The 18,920-nt window shown below is 47.7% G+C and overlaps 1 protein-coding gene across 2 annotated transcripts in view; it reads right to left on the bottom strand.

Moving 5' to 3' along the window:
• The window catches only part of Tox2 (TOX high mobility group box family member 2), a 107,100-nt gene that overhangs the window by 27,876 nt on the left and 60,304 nt on the right, over window positions 1–18,920 (bottom strand). For both annotated transcript variants that reach the window (XM_042694551.1, XM_042694552.1), the window contains exon 3: window positions 9,864–10,109. In XM_042694551.1, coding sequence (XP_042550485.1) covers window positions 9,864–10,109 — 246 coding nt within the window. The remainder of the gene's footprint in view (window positions 1–9,863; window positions 10,110–18,920) is intronic.

The following is an 18,920-nucleotide window of genomic DNA, read 5'->3' as shown; positions in this document are numbered from 1 at the left end:
AGCTCTCACAAGCCTCAAGAATACCGTGGGCAACAGCTCCCGAGGAGCCTGATGAGAGGGGGCCTGAGCATCTGCATCCATGACGTGGAGGCTGAGGCGCTGGGACCTGTGTGGTTGTGGATGTCATGGAAGGCTCACAGAGCCCACTGGCCATGCTGCCTTCCTCCTCAGTGCCGCCCTAGCCAAAGGAGCCTCTTGCCTGGGAGTTACACACAAACCCACCCCTCCTGGCCCCTGACCAATGACTGCCCATGTCTCTCATGGGAGGTGCTGTGGGGTGCAGATGCTGGCAGAGCTGGGCCTATCCGACTCATGCTCCAGTGCTCCCCCTCTGGGACCAGGCAGAATGTCTCCTAACACCACCAAGAGGTAAGGGGCACAGAGAGGTTAAGCGGTGTGGCCGCAGTTACCCAGGCGCTTCCATGTACCGCTGGCATTGTCAGATCCCAGAGCCCTTCCTCCCGAGCCTGCAGGGCAATCACGGTCCATGGATTTTTCATCTTAATCCCCGAACAACAGCCAACCACAAGGCAAGGTGGGTTTGAATCCTCAGCATGTGGAGAACGTGAGACTGGAGGAAAATGACTCCCTGCCCCCCAATCTGTCAGTGGCAGGAGAGACAGGAAGTAGACCCGGGCTCCTGCTCTCCGGCCTTGCTTTCCAACTCTAGGGGTAACTTGGGGGCGTGGGGAGAGATGACTCCCCAGGCCCACAGCCCTGACCAGCAGCAACAGGTTTCCACTCTTGAACCTTCCTTCCCTTCCTCCTGGCTCCGAGGGCAAAGGAGCCATGGGGACCAGCGTTCCTGCCCCTCCTGCCTAACCCTGCGTCAGCTGAGCCTGAGCACAACCACACAGGATGAGGAGACAGAAGAGTCTAACTCAAAAGGCCCGGGGTGCCAGGAACCAGTGGCTCACACCTGTAATCCTAGCTACTCAGAAGGCTGAGAGCTGAGGATTGCAGTTCAAAGCCAGCCCAGGGCAGGAAAGTCTGTGAGCCACTTATCTCCAATAAACCACCAGAAAACTGGAAGTGGCGCTGTGGCTCAAGTGGTAGAGTGCTCACCTTGAGCTGAAGAGCTGAGGTTCAGCGCCCAGGCCCACAGTTCAGCTCAGGGCCAGGCACAGCTCAGAGACAAGGATCATTCTCTCTCCCTCCAAAGTAGATGGAAGGGTTAGGTGAGAAAGAGAGGCTATACTATTAGAACAGGAGATGGGGATCATCATTGAGCTATTCTCTAGCAGTGACAAAGACAGCCCTCTATAGTTTAAGAGGCATTTGTCCGTATCATTCACTCATTCGTATAGTCAGTCAACAAACCCTCTCCACCAGCAACGTTCAGTAGAATATTGGACTTTCTGTCAACCCACTGGAGCAGACAAACACTAGTACCAGCCTCTTACTTGAGACTCAGTGAGAGAAAGTGACTTGCCCAAGCTCATTCTCCACCAGGCAGAAGAGAGAGGTAGGACTGGAGGCTCCAGCAGGGGGGGGGGGGCAGGGGGCAATGGCCCAAGCTCCTACTGCCCCCATCACAGCCCAGCCTCAGCCCACCCGGCGGGTGTGCCCAAACCACCACTAGAAAGCCTCCCCCACGCACCCCGCTTCCTCCTGGAGCTTTACTATTCAGATGAGTTTTATTTGTCTTGCTGTCTCTTATAAAGACTCCGCCGAGTTCTAAATAGACGAAGCCACACGATGAGAGGAGAGAGCGCACCACGAGGCGGACTTTTTATGACCTAGCCGGAGCAGGAGGAAAGCGACTCCCATCCATCTCAAGTTTTATGTGCTCCAGACGTGCCTCGGAGCCGGTGATGGCTTCTCAGCTCCGCCGACGGAACATTAAAAGCTCATTTTCCCAAACATGGCACCGAATATGCACTCAGGAAAGAGCTATTAGGCAGGAGTCATATGGATGCTGCAGCTGACAAATGCCGCTGCGCTTTCCCCTGAATTTCCGCCGGGCCACGGGTGCAGGTGTCAGGGCTTGCCCTCTGCCGCCCAGCATGGCATCCTGCCCCGAATGGCAGTCAAACACCTGTCCCCTGCCCTCCACCAGGCTGGGGGTCAGGGCTCCGATTAGCAGCCTGGCAGGGGGTAGAGAGGCCCGGGCTCCAGAGGGCGGCTAAGTGACTATAAAATATCACCAATTGTTTGCTGAATCCAAGCAGCAGAGGGGGGAGGGGGGAGAGGGGGGGAGAGCACGCTCCCTCCGTGAGGCATGTGCTGGGTGATGTTTCCTTTTCTGTGGCTTCCGTCCTTGTCCTCGGGCTCTCACAGCCCAGCTCTGAGGCTACCACGCCAAGAAGTACTCTATAGTATGAGGTGTTTGCACATATCATTCATTCATTCATTCATTCATTCACTCATACCTTGCCTCTGAGCCCCACAGAACTTTTCCTGTTCCAAGCTCTGTGAAACAACTCGACTTGTCACTGCACACATGAACTCTGTCTCTATCCTGCCTTGTTCATGGGGAGGGAGGCCATTGAGATGGACAGCACTGAAGGTCACCTGTCTGGGTTCAAACCCACTCTTTATTTTCTTTTTGTAAATCTTATGCCAATACTGGGGCTTGAACACAAGGCCTTATGCTCTTGCTGGGTTTTTTCTGCTCTAGGCGGGTCCTCTACCACCTGAGCCACAGCTCCACTTCTAGCTTTTTGCTGTTAGTTAATTTTGCTAACCAACGTTGTTAACTAGGGATAAAGAGTCTCATGGACTTTTCTGCCTGGGCTGACTCCAAACTACAATCCTCAGATCTCAGCCTCCTGAGCAGCTAGGATTATGGGTATGAGCCACGGAACACCTATGGGACACTACATTTCCATAACTGTACAGTTAAGTCATTTACCTCTCTGAATCTCTCTTTCATCATCTGTAACATAGCAACTACATCACCTTCTCCTCACAGGCTCCAGGATGAATGGAGACAACAAATATACAGAAATAAAGCAGCAATCAGGCACATTGTAAGTGCTCAATAAATGTAAGACAATTACGATTGTAGAAAGTCTATCCATTCATCGAGGAAAAGTTCTTGAGAGGTTGCAGTCTCAGCCAAGAGGCTAAGGCAAGGCTTCCGACCACATGTGGACAAACAGGGCTCAGAGGCTAGCTGTGGTGGTCTGGAGTTTGTGATACTACATCCCAGCGGACAGCTCTTGCCTGGCCTGGTGAGGCAGAAGAGAGTTGGCCACAGGGAGGACCCAAGAGCAAACAGATCTTCTAGTCCTTGGCCCACCCCCAGACCATGCACCCTAGGGCATCCCTAAATCGCCCATGGCCTGGGTACCACTCTGCAGGCAGTGGAGGCTCACTCCATCCATGTCTGAGAGCTCTGGACTTGGAGCCAGAAGCCTGGGATCAAGTGCTGGCTCTGCTCTTTTTCTAGCAATGAGACCTTCAACACGGCCTTCTATTTAGTCCTCAGCAGGCACTTAGGGTTAACCAGCGCCTTGCTGCCAGAGAGAGGTAGACCTCATGGGCCAGGCCTTCAGGCTGTCCCAGACTGACAGTCCAGTCTACCGCCAAGTATTCTATGCATTCAGATGGCCTCCACACCTTGATGTCAATTTTTGATATGTTGAATTATGGTTTTATTTTGGGTTGCTTTTGATCCTTGGGATTTCTGCATTTGGGCTGTTGGGCATTCCCTTTAATTGGATGAACAAGGGCTGGAGCTGCATGTACCTCCCTGTAGTCTCAGCTCAGAGGACCCTGAGAGCCTGAGAGAGGGCACCACCTTTGAAACAGGTCCCAAGCAAGGAACTGGGAGGTACAAGGGGAGAGTCTTCCAGGCAGAGGGAATAGCATGCTGGGGTTCTCAAACAGGTGACTTTTGTTCCCCAAGGGACAATATGGTATCTGGAAACATCTTTGGCTTTAATTTTGACCAAAGAGAGATACCAGAGGCCAGGGGCACCAGCCCTCCACCACAGAGAATCATCGCACCCAAAATGTCTGTGGCGCTAAGGCTGAACAACAAAGGTGGGGACATGGCACATGATGCAGTTCAGGTTGCTCTTGGACCATCCCAAGCCTCGGTTTCTGCATCTGAAAAATGGGAACAATAATGCTACCCACCTCAGGACTGCTGCAAGGAGGCAGTGGCTTCAGGCCTGAATAGAGCAGGTGCCCCATCCCTGTCCTTTCTGAACACCCCAAACTTTAGAGCAAAAGAGACAGTGCCCCTAGGTTGTGTGTGCCAACCAGTACTGGGGCTAGACCTCAGGGCCTGGGTCCGGTCCTTTAGCTTTTGCATTCAAGGTTGGCTCTAACACTTGAATCACAGCTCCACTTATGGTGCTTTTTTCGTTGTTGTTGGTCATAGGGCTTGAACTCGGGACCTAGGTACTGTCTCTGAGCTTTTTTTTTTTTTTTTTTTCGCTTAAGGCTAGTACTCTACCACTTTGAGCCTTAGCTCTATTTCTGGTTTTCTGGTGGTTAATTGCAGGTAAGAGTCTTATGGACTTTGTTACAGAAGGCTGGCTTCAAATCTCAGTCTTCAGGGTAGCTAGGATTACAGGAATGAGCCACCAGCACCTAGTTGCTACTTCTGGTCTTTTGCTGGTTACTTGGAGATAAGAGGCTCAAGGCTTTCCTGCCCAAGATGGCTTTGAATCACGACCCTCAGATCTCAGCTTCTTGAGTAGCTAGGATTACAGGCGTGAGCCACCAGCACCCGGACAAAAACTTGAGTCTCACTTCTCTTACCAAATCTGGACTAGCAGACTGTGTGTTGGCTTCTCACTGCTTGAGTTTTAACCGAGTGAATTTTTGTGACCAAGCTGTAAACCTTTGCAAAAAAACCTTTAAAACTGAAAACATGCTAACAGATTCTTAACTACTATAGCTACTAAATTAAGCATGAGAGATGGAGTGTTGGGAGGAGCGAAAGAAAACAAAAGGAGCCCTCTAAGAGTTAGTGGAAGTAAAATAATGTTCATTAAAAATAGAAAAACAAACACACACAAAAATCTTTTGTGTTCAACTTCACACTCGTACATCATAATGTTCTAGTAAAAGGCCATTTCCCTTGAGATAATAAAAGAATTGAATTTTTCCTTATCGGTCATCTATTTTTCTAGCCCAAGCTATTACTCCCGCTCTAGGGTTGCTAGGCAACAGGAAATATTAATAGCAGCTTTTATTAGCTTAGCTTTTGCAGCAGAGTAGCAGAATGAGAAAATGGGAAACATAAATGTGTTACATAAATCTTTCAACCTTTCAGAGTCGGTGTTAGTCTCTGTTTTCATAATGATTTATTGAAGTGATGGTTCATTTATGAGCAAAAGGAGTACAGGATAAGAAAACGGAGCTATCCACTGCAGGGGTGTTTGAAAATAAATAATTATAGCCGGGGAGCAAAAGCTGTTTAAAGCCATTTTTCTGAGTTTTAGAAAATGTAAAAAGACATATTTCTTTCGCTCACTGCCTTTGAAAAACAGAGGGATGAGAATTTTATCCGGACTCTTGTGCATATAAAGAAGGCTCTGGACCTTCTACTCTACCACCTTTCTAGGACCCTCCTAAGGTCCATTTTGGAGATCTTCTACTCTTACCCCCAAGAGACACCACGACACCCCTGATTTTACCATGGAGGGCCTGTTCTCTGGCCATGAAACCAATGGCTGTCACTTTGCTGTTGCTTTATTTCTTTTTTGATACAAGAGTTTGAACTCAAGACCTTACACTTAGTAAGTGATCTACCATGTACACCACACCTCTAGTTCTTTTTTGCTTTTTTTTTTTTTTCAGGTAAGGACTTAGGGTTTTCCCCCAAGACTGGCCTTGGATCATGATTTTCCTACCTAAATCTCCAGCATAACTAGATTGACAGGCACTACCAAGCCCAGCTTGTTTGCTGAGATGGGGTTTCACTAAACTTTTTGCCCAGATTAGGCTTCAAATCAAGAGCCTTCTGATCTCCATCTCTTGAATAACTAGGATTATAGGTATGAATCACTGTATATCTGGCATCTTTGCTGTGGCTTTTATTTGGGGGGGAGGAGGAGAGGACGGTTGGTCTGGAGCTATCCCTGAGTAATTTTTGCTCAAGGCTAGCACTCTACTTCTTTGAGCTACAACTCTACTTCCAGTTTTCTGGTGGTTAATTGGAGATAAGAGTCTCATGGACCTTCCTGCCTTGCTGGCTTTGAACAGAAACCCTTAGATCTTTAGCCTCTTGAGTAGCTAGGATTACAGGCATGAGCTACCAGTGCCTGGCTTTTGCTGTTGCTTTTAAGCAAAGCATTGACCCAAGTCCTAGAATAATAAACATACCCTGCCAGCTCCCAGTGGCTCCACCAACTCGGCCTCTGATTTGCTTTCTCAACACCTACCTCTGCGGCAGCCTAAGCACTGCCCCACAATGCCTACAGCTCTGGAAAAACTTGGGCTACCAAGTCATGCCAATAAATCAACTGCATTAATAAACATAGGAGCTTATACTCATTAAACACCTACTGTGTGCCTCTTCCCTACATCTGACCATCAAAACTTCCAGAGTTCCTACAAGGCATGCACCTTTGATTGACCTTCATCACACAGGGGAGGAAACCGAGGCTCGGGGAGGAAACCGAGGCTTGGGGAGGAGGACAGCCTAGCTCTAGGTTCCAGGGTGGGGTGAGGACTCACATCAGCCTGGCCCTACTGTAACTAGTGGATGAAACAAAATGTCAAGAAAACTAAGCCCCTCCCCGCCCCTGGAAGCAAATGTGATCACAGGATATTAAGGAAGTGACCTTTCACCCTATGTGCAAGGGGTGAGTCTGCCACCTATCCCTTTAAGAAGTCGAGTCCATTTCTCCACTCATGATTCAGGGGATGGCCATGTGACTGGCTTTGGCCAATGGGAGAATAGCTTGTGCTAAGTATGCAAAAGTCTGAGAAGTGTTTGCATCCAGGGGATGCTTGCTTTTTCTTGATGTGCCTAGGAACCCCACAAACCCAAGTCACCATGGGAGGAGGGACTCACAGTCAAGTCTCCTCCATGGTTCTCTATAGTTTTCATGAGCCAAGGGCAGAGATTTGTGACTCAGACTATTTTAGACTGGGGGCCCCAGGCAAGGTGCAAGCTGACCCCAGAAATGATCTGAGCTGGTTCAGGTCAAAAGGACCACTTTGCTGACCCAAATAGTCCAGGAGAAAGAATCACAATGTGCTGTTTTAAGCCCCAAGTGTTGGGGTGGTTTGTTACACAGCAAAAGCTGACTGATACAATCATAAAACAAAACAAAGAACTTATGCATGGACAATGATAAAGGTAATTGGTTGGATTCAGGATCTTCTATAGCCTCCAGTGGCTCAGAAATCTAGATGGTTGTGAGGAGGGACAGCAAGTCTTCTGTCCCTGGGCCTCAGGCTGTGGAGGGGATCTCCTGGGTCTGCAGGATCAAAAAGGGACACGCTGACCCTGGGGCAGGGGTGCGGGGAGGGGAGAGTGATGAGGAGCAGCACTGACCAGGAAGGGCAGGGGCAATGGTAGAGTATGTGAAGAGCTCTTTGAGTGGACACACAGGCTCTTTCCCCAGGTTCCAGGCCCTGTAGGTTCCCATGAGAACCACTGCTGAAGCTACTAAGGTGTTGTTCCTGCTCCCAGCAGCTATCCCAAGACAGCAGCCTGCAAAGGCCCTTCACACAGAGGTGGGAGGGCCCAGGCCTGTATCCTGGTAAGATGCTCAGAAAGAAACACCAGGACCCAGAGCACAAAGGCTCTAAAACTCAGCACTAGGATGTTGATCTGTGTTGATCGGATTTGCACCCCCCAGAGAGTAGCATGAGTGGTGATGGTGGCGATATATCAACCCTTCCACCCATGTAGTTGGAGTATAGGAGAGCTGGCAAATCAGTGATGTTCCTTTACCAGAGAAAGTTTCCCCACCACCATCTCCTAGGGATACAAGGGATACAATGAGAGAAGGGGACTTGTTTAAGATTCCTGGAAAAGCCAGCAAGACTCAAAGTTGAGAGAATGCCTAGAGAAGATTTGTACCAAGGCTGTGCTGCAGACTGGACCACACAGCTGCAGAGACACAAGGGCTTGACCTAAGGAAGCCCTGTTTCCCCCGGATCATTAGGATTCATGGCAAGGGTGGGCCCTGCCCAGCCTCCACCTGCCCTAAACTCCTCTGGCTCCATAATAGGTAGAGATTCCCAGGGAGCTTGGATCTATGCCTGCCAAGGATAATTCCTCCCCACCTCACCCCAGGGGCGGGGGGGGGGGGGTACAGCACCATTGTACCATCTCCAAAATCAACGATTTAGACTCAACAGAAGCTCCTTAATAAATTCCACTCTTGGTGTTTTTTTTTTTTTTATCTCTGGGTATTTTAGAAACCCTGATTTATACATACAATATCTCTCTCAAAATGAGACAATCAACACTGGATAAAATTATTGAGTTATGAAAATAGAGGTCAGATGGAGGTGCAGCACTTTAAATTAAACTGGCAAAATATATCTTTCATACTAAATTGACTCTTTTTTGTCTCGGAAATGAATGTTTAATCAGTTAAGACGCTGAAGTCGAGGAAGAAGCCTTGAGCATATTTAATTTGGTAGAAGGAGCCCGATGCTAATACTCGCCACCATTCCTGCTGGCAGGCATCCTCTCCTAGGAGGAAATCTGACTCCGCACGTGTCTATGGGGCTCGGTAGCTAGACAGAGGACCACAAGAAATGAACTGGTAGCCTCTGAGATCAGAGCCAATAGGACAGGGCATTGCTGAGATGGCCTTGCTCCCCTTTCCAGGAACAAACACCTCTGGGGACATTGTGGACTATATAGATGAACACTTAAGGCATTTGCTAAGCTCCTATCTACACCCCTGAACTCTAGCTCGAACCACCGCCTTCCCTGATACTTACGCAAGATACCTTTCTTAAAAGACAGGATTCTATTTCTATGTTACATCCAGAATAAGCACAGAGAAAGAGGCAGGAAATAGGGATCCTTTGGGCTGGAGGTTGTAAGAATGGATTGGGAGCAATAAATAAAAGGTATACATTTTTGCCAGTAGGCCTGTGGTTCACTTCTATAATCCCAGCTACTCAGGAAGCTAAGTTCTGAGGAACAAGTGGCAAAGCTGGCCTGGGCAGAAAAGTTTGTGAGATTCTTTTATTTTTGCCAGTCCTAGGGCTTGCACTCAGGGCCTGGGCACTGTCCCTGAGCCTCTCTGGACTCAAGGCTAGTGCTCTACCACTTGAGCCACAATGCCACTTCTGGCTTTTTCTGTTTATGTGGTTCTGAAGAATTGAACCTAGGGCTTCATGCATGCCAGACAAGCACTCTACCCATAAGCACCATTTCCAGCCCTGTGAGATTCTTATCTCCAGCAAAAAGCTGGAAGTGAAAGTGTGGCTCAAGTAATAGAGCAATCAGCCTTGAGAGAAAAAAGCTAAAGGAAAGCAGAAGGTCCTGAATTTAAGCCCCAGAACCAGCTCATGTGTGTACACACACACACACACACACACACACACACACACACACACACACACACACAAATGGTTACAAGTTTCTCTCCGAGTGATAAAAATGTTCTAAAATGCCATGTACAGATGGCTACGTGACGCCATCGATCTATGAAAAGCGACCGAATTATACACTTCCCATGGGTGAATCATACAGCATGTGAATTACATTTCAATAAAGCGGTTAAAAATAAAAATTAGAAATAATACGACAGACCCCAATTTGTTAAGACACAGAGCTTTTTGCAGAAGCGACAGTTTCCCTCCACGCAGTTGCCCAATGGTACCCAGACCCTCCCACCCCCGTGGGTTCCCAGCCCTGGAATTCCGTGTCTCTCCATCCCATCCTGCAGGAAGCGTGGCAGGAAGACAGGAAGACAGGCACTCACGGTGGGCAGCTGGCCTGACAGCAGGTGGCCATCCTGGGCCAGCATGTTGGACACCATGATGGCGGGGAGGTCCATGGCCTGGTAGGAGTAGGCAGGGAGCAGACCGTTGGGCGTCAGGCCGTGGCGCAGAGAGTGGTAGCCAGCGTCGTGGTCCCCCAGATGCAGGAGTGATGGCTCGGGAAGGTTGGGCGGTGTTATGGGGGGAATCTCATAGTCTTCGTTGTTCTCGCTCTGGCTGCTGTAGGTCTAAAACATCAGAAGGGGCATGAGGTGGAGGGAGGGTGTTGGTCAGTGGTCGGAAGACTGCAAAACACACCCAGCCCCACCGATCACAGTCCATAATGGCAACACTCAGAGGCACCCTGCCAGGCGAAGGGGGATACCTCTGCAAGACAGTGTGTCTCAGGCCTCCTGACTCACTCAGACTCCTCCCTCCCACCAGAGGCTCTGGAGGCCAAAGCCTGGCTTCCTGCAAGACAGGGTTGCCTCCTGCATGTCCCCCTCCCCGTTTTCCCATCCGATCTTCTATTACCTGGGATCTATCTTCCCAGTTACTGCCTCATGGATGGGGGCTCAGGTCCACCTGGAAGTAGGTGGAGGGGCTACCCCAGGGCTCTTTCTGGGCAGCTGGATGATTTTTCTTTTAGGAATTCCCAACCATCACCTGTTTGTCTTTCTCCTCTTGCTAAGCGGTTCAAACATTCCCAGAGAAGCCCATGCTGGGCACTAGGAGCTGTGCTGGGCCTTTTCTCCCATGCTCGCTGCTTTATCCCTCCTCCTATGGTGATCAGCCACAGTGACCAGCCTTGACTCAACCTCACACCCACGATTCTCTGCATGGTGTTACCCGGGCCACCTCTCATCCCCCAACACATTACCTCCCCACTGCTACTCGCCCTGCAGCAACAGGTTGGCTTATGCATCTTCTAGTAGCTTAAAACATCTTCAGATAAAAACCTGAGCAAATCAGACCCCACGGGTACACCTAGGACTGCTGGCATTCCTCCTTCAAAGGACTCCCGGAAGTCAGAGGAGGTTGATTTCCAGTACATTTGTTTCATGTTAAATGTGACTTCTGCTTGCTGTCCTCAGTGCTTAGGTCAAAGAAGTATGAACTCAAGAACTATTCATTAAAAAAAAAACAACTGTTGAATAGAAGTTAGGCCTTAGGGCAGAAAGGCAAACACATATCTTACTTAACCTTTGGGACCACCCTGGAGGTATATGTGGGAGGGGAAGGGAGAGTACTATGGTCACTATTATTCAGGAGTCAGGGCAGTTGTAGTAGTTAAGAGGCAGACAGCAGCCAGACACGGTGGGGCATGCCTGTGTTCCCAGAACTAGGGAGCCTGAGGCGAGAGAAGCCAGTTTGGGATCCACAGCGAGACTTTCTCTCAAACTAGCAACACTCAAATAGACCCCAGACAGCTTAGGATCAAATCCTGGCGTTGCCACTTAATTCCAGAATGTGATTCTAGGCACATTACTTCCTCTCTCCGTGCTTCAGTTTCTCATCTGTGAAGAAGAAGGTAAGGAGTACGTCTCTACAGGGTGGCTGCACAGAGCCAATGAATCAATGAATGAATGGAAACAGCTCGGGATGGTGGCTGGCATGATCAGCCCTGAGTGTCAGCTCTTACTGCATCCTCTGTGGGCTTGCTGGAATTATGGAGACACTAAGGCTTTCTCCAAGGACAAGAACGGGCACCCAGCCACTCACTGGCTCAGCAACCTTGCTAGTGAATCCTCCTCCCTCTCATGTCACACGTCTGTGCATCGCGGGGTGACATCTGTCTTCAGCATCTTCCCGAGGAAGGCCAGGGGGCTAAGCACCTCACGTGGAAACATCCATGGGATGATATTGCCTCAGAAAACAGAGCCCCCTCCCCTGGCCAGCCCTTTCCTCCTGTCCAGTCACCTCCTCCAGGCAGCCTTCCAACCTGCCTGCCCATCTTACAACAAGACAACACCCTGCGCCTCCAACTTCCTCTCACCATAGTGTGCATTACCACATCTTCATCTTCTTTTCGTGTCCTCTATCCATCCCCTCCCCCACGGTGATTTCAAGCTCCATGAGGTCCCAGGTTCAGTCTGTCTGGTCTCCAGTATCTGGGACACAGCAAGCACCCACAAAATGGGCAGATGTCCCTAGCTGTCACTCATGTGTCTGTGTCTGTCCTCCCAGCAGGCTGTAATTCCCTCCAGCTACCTACTGTCTGTCGTCTGCCACCTGTTTCTGTCTCCGTGGTCCAAAACAAGGGCTGGTACAGGACAGGTACGCAGTGACTGTCAAGTGATTGCACAATCCATTCTTTTCAGTCGAACTTCCACCAAACCAGAACCTGCCCAATTGTCCAGAAGCCTTTTGAAAAAAATAAGCACACTTTGGATCCAAATATTGAAACAACACAATGATGACAACTCATTTAAAGAGGCAATTAGCGCACTTGAAAGTAAATGTGCAAACACATACGCCTCTTCTGAGTGCAATAAATCCTCAAGCACCTCAGCACAAGCCAACCTGAGACTGATAGCCCTGACAGCCCTACTGTGTGCCAGCCCCACACCACACTTCCATACATGCTCTCCACTTAAAGGCCCTACTGTGTACCAGAAGTCCTGCACCCACATTTCCATACATAATCTCTACTTAGAGGCAATACTGTATACCAGTCCCACAGCCAATTTCCATACATGATCTCCACTTAGAGGCCTGTGTACAGACCCCACAGTCACATCTCCATACACAATCTCCACAAAGCCCCTACTGTGTGCCAGCCCCACACCCACATTTTCATACATGCTGTTCATTACTGTGTGCCAGTCCTACCTCTACATTTCTATACATGCTGTCCATTTAGTGGTACCTGTCTTGTCTTTACAGACAAGGAAGATGGAGCTCCAACGGCAGAGGTGCTATATAACCCGTGAGATTCAGATTCAGGACTTGGGAATCCTCACTCTGCACAGTCTGTGCTGGGAAGGGTGCTCTGCCCATTCCAGTGCTAGTCCTCCTCCTAAGCATCACATCAGCTACTCCAGATGGTGGAAGTGCTGTAAGTATCAGATCGTCCACTCCACCTCCCTCCTGAAACTAAGAAAAGAGGTACCAAGTGCCTGATCTGTACAAGTTCTGGTGTGGCCCAAGGACAGAGTGGTAGTTTTCCACGCCCTGATCCCAAGATGGCAAGCATGCTGGACAGATCCAAAGACCAGGGGATCTGCTTGGATCAGAGGTTGTCTCACATTGCTGGGAGGAGGGACCTTAGCGCCAGTGAAGGCAATGACTACAGGAGGCAGACAGGAAGCCAGGATTCAGGGAGCGACTGCTAGAGGCAGGGAGGACATGGAAGGCCTTAGTGGTATGAAGTAGTATCTTCATTTAGTTTGATGTGTATTTTCCTATAGATAAATGATACTGAGCATCTTCTCATGCATCTCTTGACTATTTGCATATCTTCTTTGGAGGAATGTCTGTTCGTTTGCCTACAAATGATTGGTTGTGGATTGCCTATCACTGTACTGTCAGAGTTCTTTATACTGTCTGGGTACTAAGCCCTTATGACAAGTGATTGGCAAGTATTTTCTCTCCTTCTCCCTTTCTTGACTGTGTCCTTAGGATTGTGAAAGTCCTTTACTAGAATGAGTCAGATTCATCTGGTTTCTTATTGTTCATGGATATCCAAGAACTTATGGAGAAATCTAAGTAATGATGGGTTACTTTCATGTTTTCCTCTAATAATGGCTTTAGCCCAGCAGTTTGTTCCTATCATGGACTCCTTTTAAAAGTACTCTTGCTTGGCATAGGACAACAGGCGGAGTCCAGCACATGGCTGCTCAGTGGACCCGGCATGACTATTTCTTTCTCTATGATTGGTCCAGCATCCTTGCCAGATGAAGCTGGCCACAGCTGTATGATGTGCAGCCCCTCCCTGCTTTTTCAGTTCTATCCCATTGTCTCCATGTCCTTCCCCCTTGCCACCACAGGCTCTTTCCAAGACGAATATATTTATCTGTTGGGAAAGTGGGAGTGCCAAACAAAGATGGAGAATGAGGAATAAGGTCCAAACAGTTCATTTGCATATACGGAAACAGAACAGTGAAACCTGTTGAAATTGTTTTAGGAAGGTGGAAGGCGAAGGGGGAGAATGAAGGAGGGGGTGAGGATACATTATTTACATGCATGAAAATGTCACAATGAAACTTTCCTTGTACAACTAATGGAGGAAATGAAAATGATTACCAAGCAGAACGGTTTTAATTAAGATCACAATTAGCGAAAGGTTACAGTGTTTTAAAAATATTTCTGAATCTCCAGTGAGGAGCAGGTAGCCTAGAATAAACATTAGAGCATAAAAACATGTAGTTACTCTGTTAAAAACTTTTCATTTGTCTCATTCAATCCAGCTTTTCTCCAAATCTGGCAGAGGTTAGAGGGAAGATGACATTTGTTCCAAGGAGATTTCATAAGACAGCAGCTTGGGCTTCCAAGTCTCGCTCACAGCCCTCTCTCCCCTTCCCCGTATAGCAGCAGAGCTTTGATGTCCCTGGCTTTGCCCCAAGCTTACAGGTGATGCTTCCAATTTTCCCCGAGAAGCAGACATAGAAGTCTTAACCTTGTACCTAGCATGACATTCATTCACACCTAGTGAACTACTGAGAATCAACATGTTATGTGCGATGCAAATGGAGAAAAACGAGGCCATTTTCCCCAGTCGTAAATGTCTCAATATTTCATAGTAAAATTAATATTTCTTTTTCTTTCTTTTTTCAGTCAGTCATGGGGCTTGAACTCCAGGCCTGGGCACTGAGCTCTTTTGGGTTCAAGGCGAGCCCTCTACCACTTTGAGACACAGCCCCACTTCCAGTTTTCTGGGGGCTAATTGGAGATAAGAGTCTCACGACCTTTCCTGCCTGGGCTGGCTTTGAACCATGATCCTCAGATTTCAGCCTCCTAAGTAGCTACGATTATAGGAGTAAGCGCCAGTGCTGGCAAGTAGTATTTCTAAATGAGGGGTATTTCCCCCCCTATTTCAAAATAATGCTGAAGAATGGATCTTTTATTTTTTTTTGTTGGTCATGGGGCTTGAACCCTGCACCTTCAGCTCAAGGCAAGCGCTCTACCCCTTGAGCCACAGCGCCACTTCCAGTTTTCTAGTGGTTTATTGGAGATAAGAGTCTCACGGACTTTTCTGCCTGGGCTGACTTTGAACCATGATCCTCAGATCTCAGTCTCCTGAGTAGCTAGGATTGTAGGAGTGAGCCACCGGCGCCCAGCTAGAATGGATCTAATAATGAATTTTATATCTGATTTCTGTCTCTTTCTCAGTACTGGGAATTGAGCCCAGGGCATTATACATATAAAGTGAGCCCAGGGCTGGTCTCAGACAACGATCCTGCTGTCTGTGTTTCGCACACAGCTTCAATCACAAGCATGTGCCATCATGCTCAGCTTGCTGGTTGAGATAGGATCATGATAATTTTTGTTGTTGTTGTTGTCAGTCGTGAGGCTTGAACTCTGGGCCTGAATGCTGTCTCTCAGCTCTTCAGTTCAAAGTGAGTGCTCTACCACTTGGGCCATAGCGCCACTTCCAGTTTTCTGGGTGGTTTACTGGAGATAAGAGTCTCATGGACTTTCCTGCCCAGGCTAGCTTTGAACTGTGATCCTCAGATCTAAGCCTCCTGAGTAGCTAGGATTACAAGTGTGAACCACCAGTGCTCGGCGATAATTTATTTTTGCCATGGCAAATCTTGAACTGCAATCCTCCTGTTGCATCTTCCAAATAGTGGATTACACTCACGAGCCAAAAGCATCCTGCCCTGCACAGTTTCTCAGACAGAGTCTCAAGCTAGCTCACCTGGCTGGTCTCAAATTCACAATCCTCTTGCCTCCACCTCCCACGCTGAGACTACAGGGGTATGCCATGCCTGGTTCTATGTGTGGGGTAAATATGGCTGTGGACACTGGCTTGCACACTCGTACCATACACCTGTGACCACACTGTCTTAACTATGATAGCTGTAACAACTTGGAACCTTCTGCAAGGGTCCTGGTACTAGTTAAGCCCCTAGAAATTTCATACCCCATTTGCTGGTGGGGGGTCTCAAATTCCCACTGTGAAGGCTGGGCGCTGTAGGATGGAGCAGGTGGACTCTGCATGGCCCCCTTAGCTGTTAAGTCTCCCTGTCCTGGGCCAGGGCTTCTTCCTATTTCCTGTTCAGGTCTCTTCAGCTCCTTCCTCAGTGCTTTCTAGCTTCCGGTCCACAAGGCTTTTACCTCCCTGGTTGAACTTATTCCCTCCTGCTCCATTCTTTGGATGCCATTGTCTATTGAGCTGTTTTCCTGCTTCTTTTTTGGTTTATCCAAACACAACTGACTTTTCCATGTTAAACTTATGCCTCGAAACTTTGACAAATTGAATGATTAACTACTTTGTTATGGTATTTAAAGGAAGGCAAGAATTTCATCCCATTCAATGAGCACAAAAGAAAAAGAGAGCATAATTAAACTCACCAAACTCTTCAAAGGAAATGGGAATGAATTATGAGAATACTAATAAAGACTCTTCTTGAAAATGACAGACATTACTAAATATTAGTAATCGCAACAAATAGAAGTGATTTCAAATTCTTAAAATGTAACAATATTTTAATCCAAATAAGTGAATTCAAGCCAGTCATGGTGACACACACCTGTAATCCCAGCACTCAGGAGGATCCTGAGTTCAGTTCGCTTGGGTTACACAGTGAGACAATCTCAAAATAACCAAGTCAAACAAAACAAACATAAAAAAGCTATAGTGCTGACAAAATAAAATAAATGAATAGAGCATATATAATTTAGAAGACATTCTCAAAACAATGTGACATGGGCAGTTAAAAATAAATAGATGTGTGGAGCAAATATAAAGGGCAGAGTGCAAAATTAATAGCGAACAAATATAGAAATAGCAAATTACAGGCAGAGAGCATTAAAAGAGACCAAAAGGAACATTTTAAACGATATAACCCACTATCAAGAAATGACAAGATATAAACTTTGATGTAGACTGATAAAGCACAAGAATATACAATGTTAAAAGCCATTAAGAGTACAAAACCATAAGCAAGCTGAGACACTTTAACACATCTCTTCAAAAACTGACAAGTCAGGGAACAGAAATAAGTATAATAGACTTGATAAAACAATTTATCTTCTTTTTGTGTATGGGGGGGAGGGGTCCTGGGGCTTGAACTCAGGGCCTTGGTACTGTCCCTGAGCTTTTTTGCTCAAGGATAGTACTCTACCACTTGAGCCACAACTCCAATTCTGGCTTCTGGCTTTTTGTTACTTAATTGGAGCTAAAGAGTCTCACAGACTTTGCTGCCCAGGCTGGCTTTGAACCATGATCCTCAGATCTCAGCCTCCTGCGTGGCTAGGATTACCGGCATGAGCTACTGCTGCCCAGCTACCTTCTTGATGTATCTCGAAGGCAAATTCACTCCTGATGTCTGTGGAACACTTACAAAACACAGCTGTGTACTAGCTACAAAGACACTCTCCAAGTTTTCAGAAGACAGAAGAAAGATACAGTCCACATTCCAAGATCTAAAAGGTGCCCCAACCTAGTAATTCACACGATCCAAACAAAGGAGAGAAAGAGGGAGAAGGAAAAAAAATGGAAGGACAGAGACTCTTCTGAACACTACGTTCTTGGTTTTTTTTTGTTCAGTTGTGGGGCTTTAACTCTGGGCTTGGGTGCTGTCCCTGAGCTCTTCAGCTCAAGGCGAGCCCTCTACCACTTGAGCCACAGTACCACTTCCAGTTTTCTAGTGGTTTATTGGAGATAAAGAGTCTTACTGACTTTCCTGCCTTGGCTGGCTTTGAACCGTGATCCTCAGATCTCAGCCTCCTGAGTAGCTAGGATGGCAGGCATGAGCCACTGGCGCTCTGCACTACATTCTTTAAGAGCAAACTTTGAAGTAGCTTTTAGGTAAAGGTGGAAATTACAACTGAAATTCTAAGACAACCTCAATTAAGTCTATGACCCACAAACAATAAAAAATTTATACTTCTTACCTAAATAACTTTAGTAGAGACAAGACAGACAAGCTAAATGAACTCAGTACTCAATTCAAACAGATAGAAACAGAATAACACAATAACCAAGTCAGCAGTAGAAGAAAGAGCAATAAATGGAAAGTACATCTAGATAAGAAACAAGCTGAGTGCCAGCAGCTCACACCCGTATTCCTAGCTACTCAGGAGGCTGAGATCTGAGGATGAAAGCTCAAAGCTAGTCTGGGCAGAAAAGTCCATGAGACTCTTAATTCCAACTAACCAGAAGTGGAGCTGCGGTTCAAGTGGTAGCGTGCTAACCTTAAGTAAAAAAGTCAAGTGAGAGTGGAAGGTCCTGAGTTCAAGCCCCAGTACCAGATCTTCCCATGTTCTTCAGCTAGGCCACCGGACCACAGCAAAGGGGGTTTATATACAACTGTCCCACGACATTCAAGAAGGAACACAGACCTCAGATGGGAAGCAGGAGCAGTAACATTCCCATTTTACACAGGAGGAAATCAAACTGAGGTGTGAGAGGGATAATGGCTTCTCCGGGAACAGGAAGCTCTGCTTACCTGAATGTAAGCTTGTTCTAACACATCACACTGGGCTCAGCATACATCCACTAGGTGAGCCCACATCAGCCCTCTCTATCCTCTTCCCCAGGGGTAGCACTTAATTAATAGTGTCCTTCACTTCCAAAGGGCCCTTGGACTGCGCTGTCATTCAGTCTCTTTCTCAGCTCTGATTTCCAGAAACAAGAAAAATGGTTCCTTTGTCTTTTGTGGGGCCTGGCCACTGTCCCTCAGCTCTTCAGCTCAAGACCACTGAGCCACAGCACCACTTCTGCCTTTTTCTGCGTATGTGGTGCTGAGGAATCGAACCCAGGGCCTCATGCATGCAAGACAAGCACTCTACCACTGAGCCACCTTCCCAGCCCGGAAAATGGTTTCTTATCCAACCCAGTTAACTGCAGCAGGGGGTCTTAGAGCTACCACGTATCACGTGTGCAGGGATTT

Source organism: Dipodomys spectabilis, unplaced genomic scaffold, assembly GCF_019054845.1.
Source record: "Dipodomys spectabilis isolate Male_0828 unplaced genomic scaffold, ASM1905484v1 ptg000175l, whole genome shotgun sequence".
Classification (NCBI taxonomy): Eukaryota; Metazoa; Chordata; class Mammalia; order Rodentia; family Heteromyidae; genus Dipodomys; species Dipodomys spectabilis.
The sequence above is the reverse complement of the archived record's forward strand: the minus strand, read 5'-3'. Positions and strand labels throughout refer to the sequence as shown.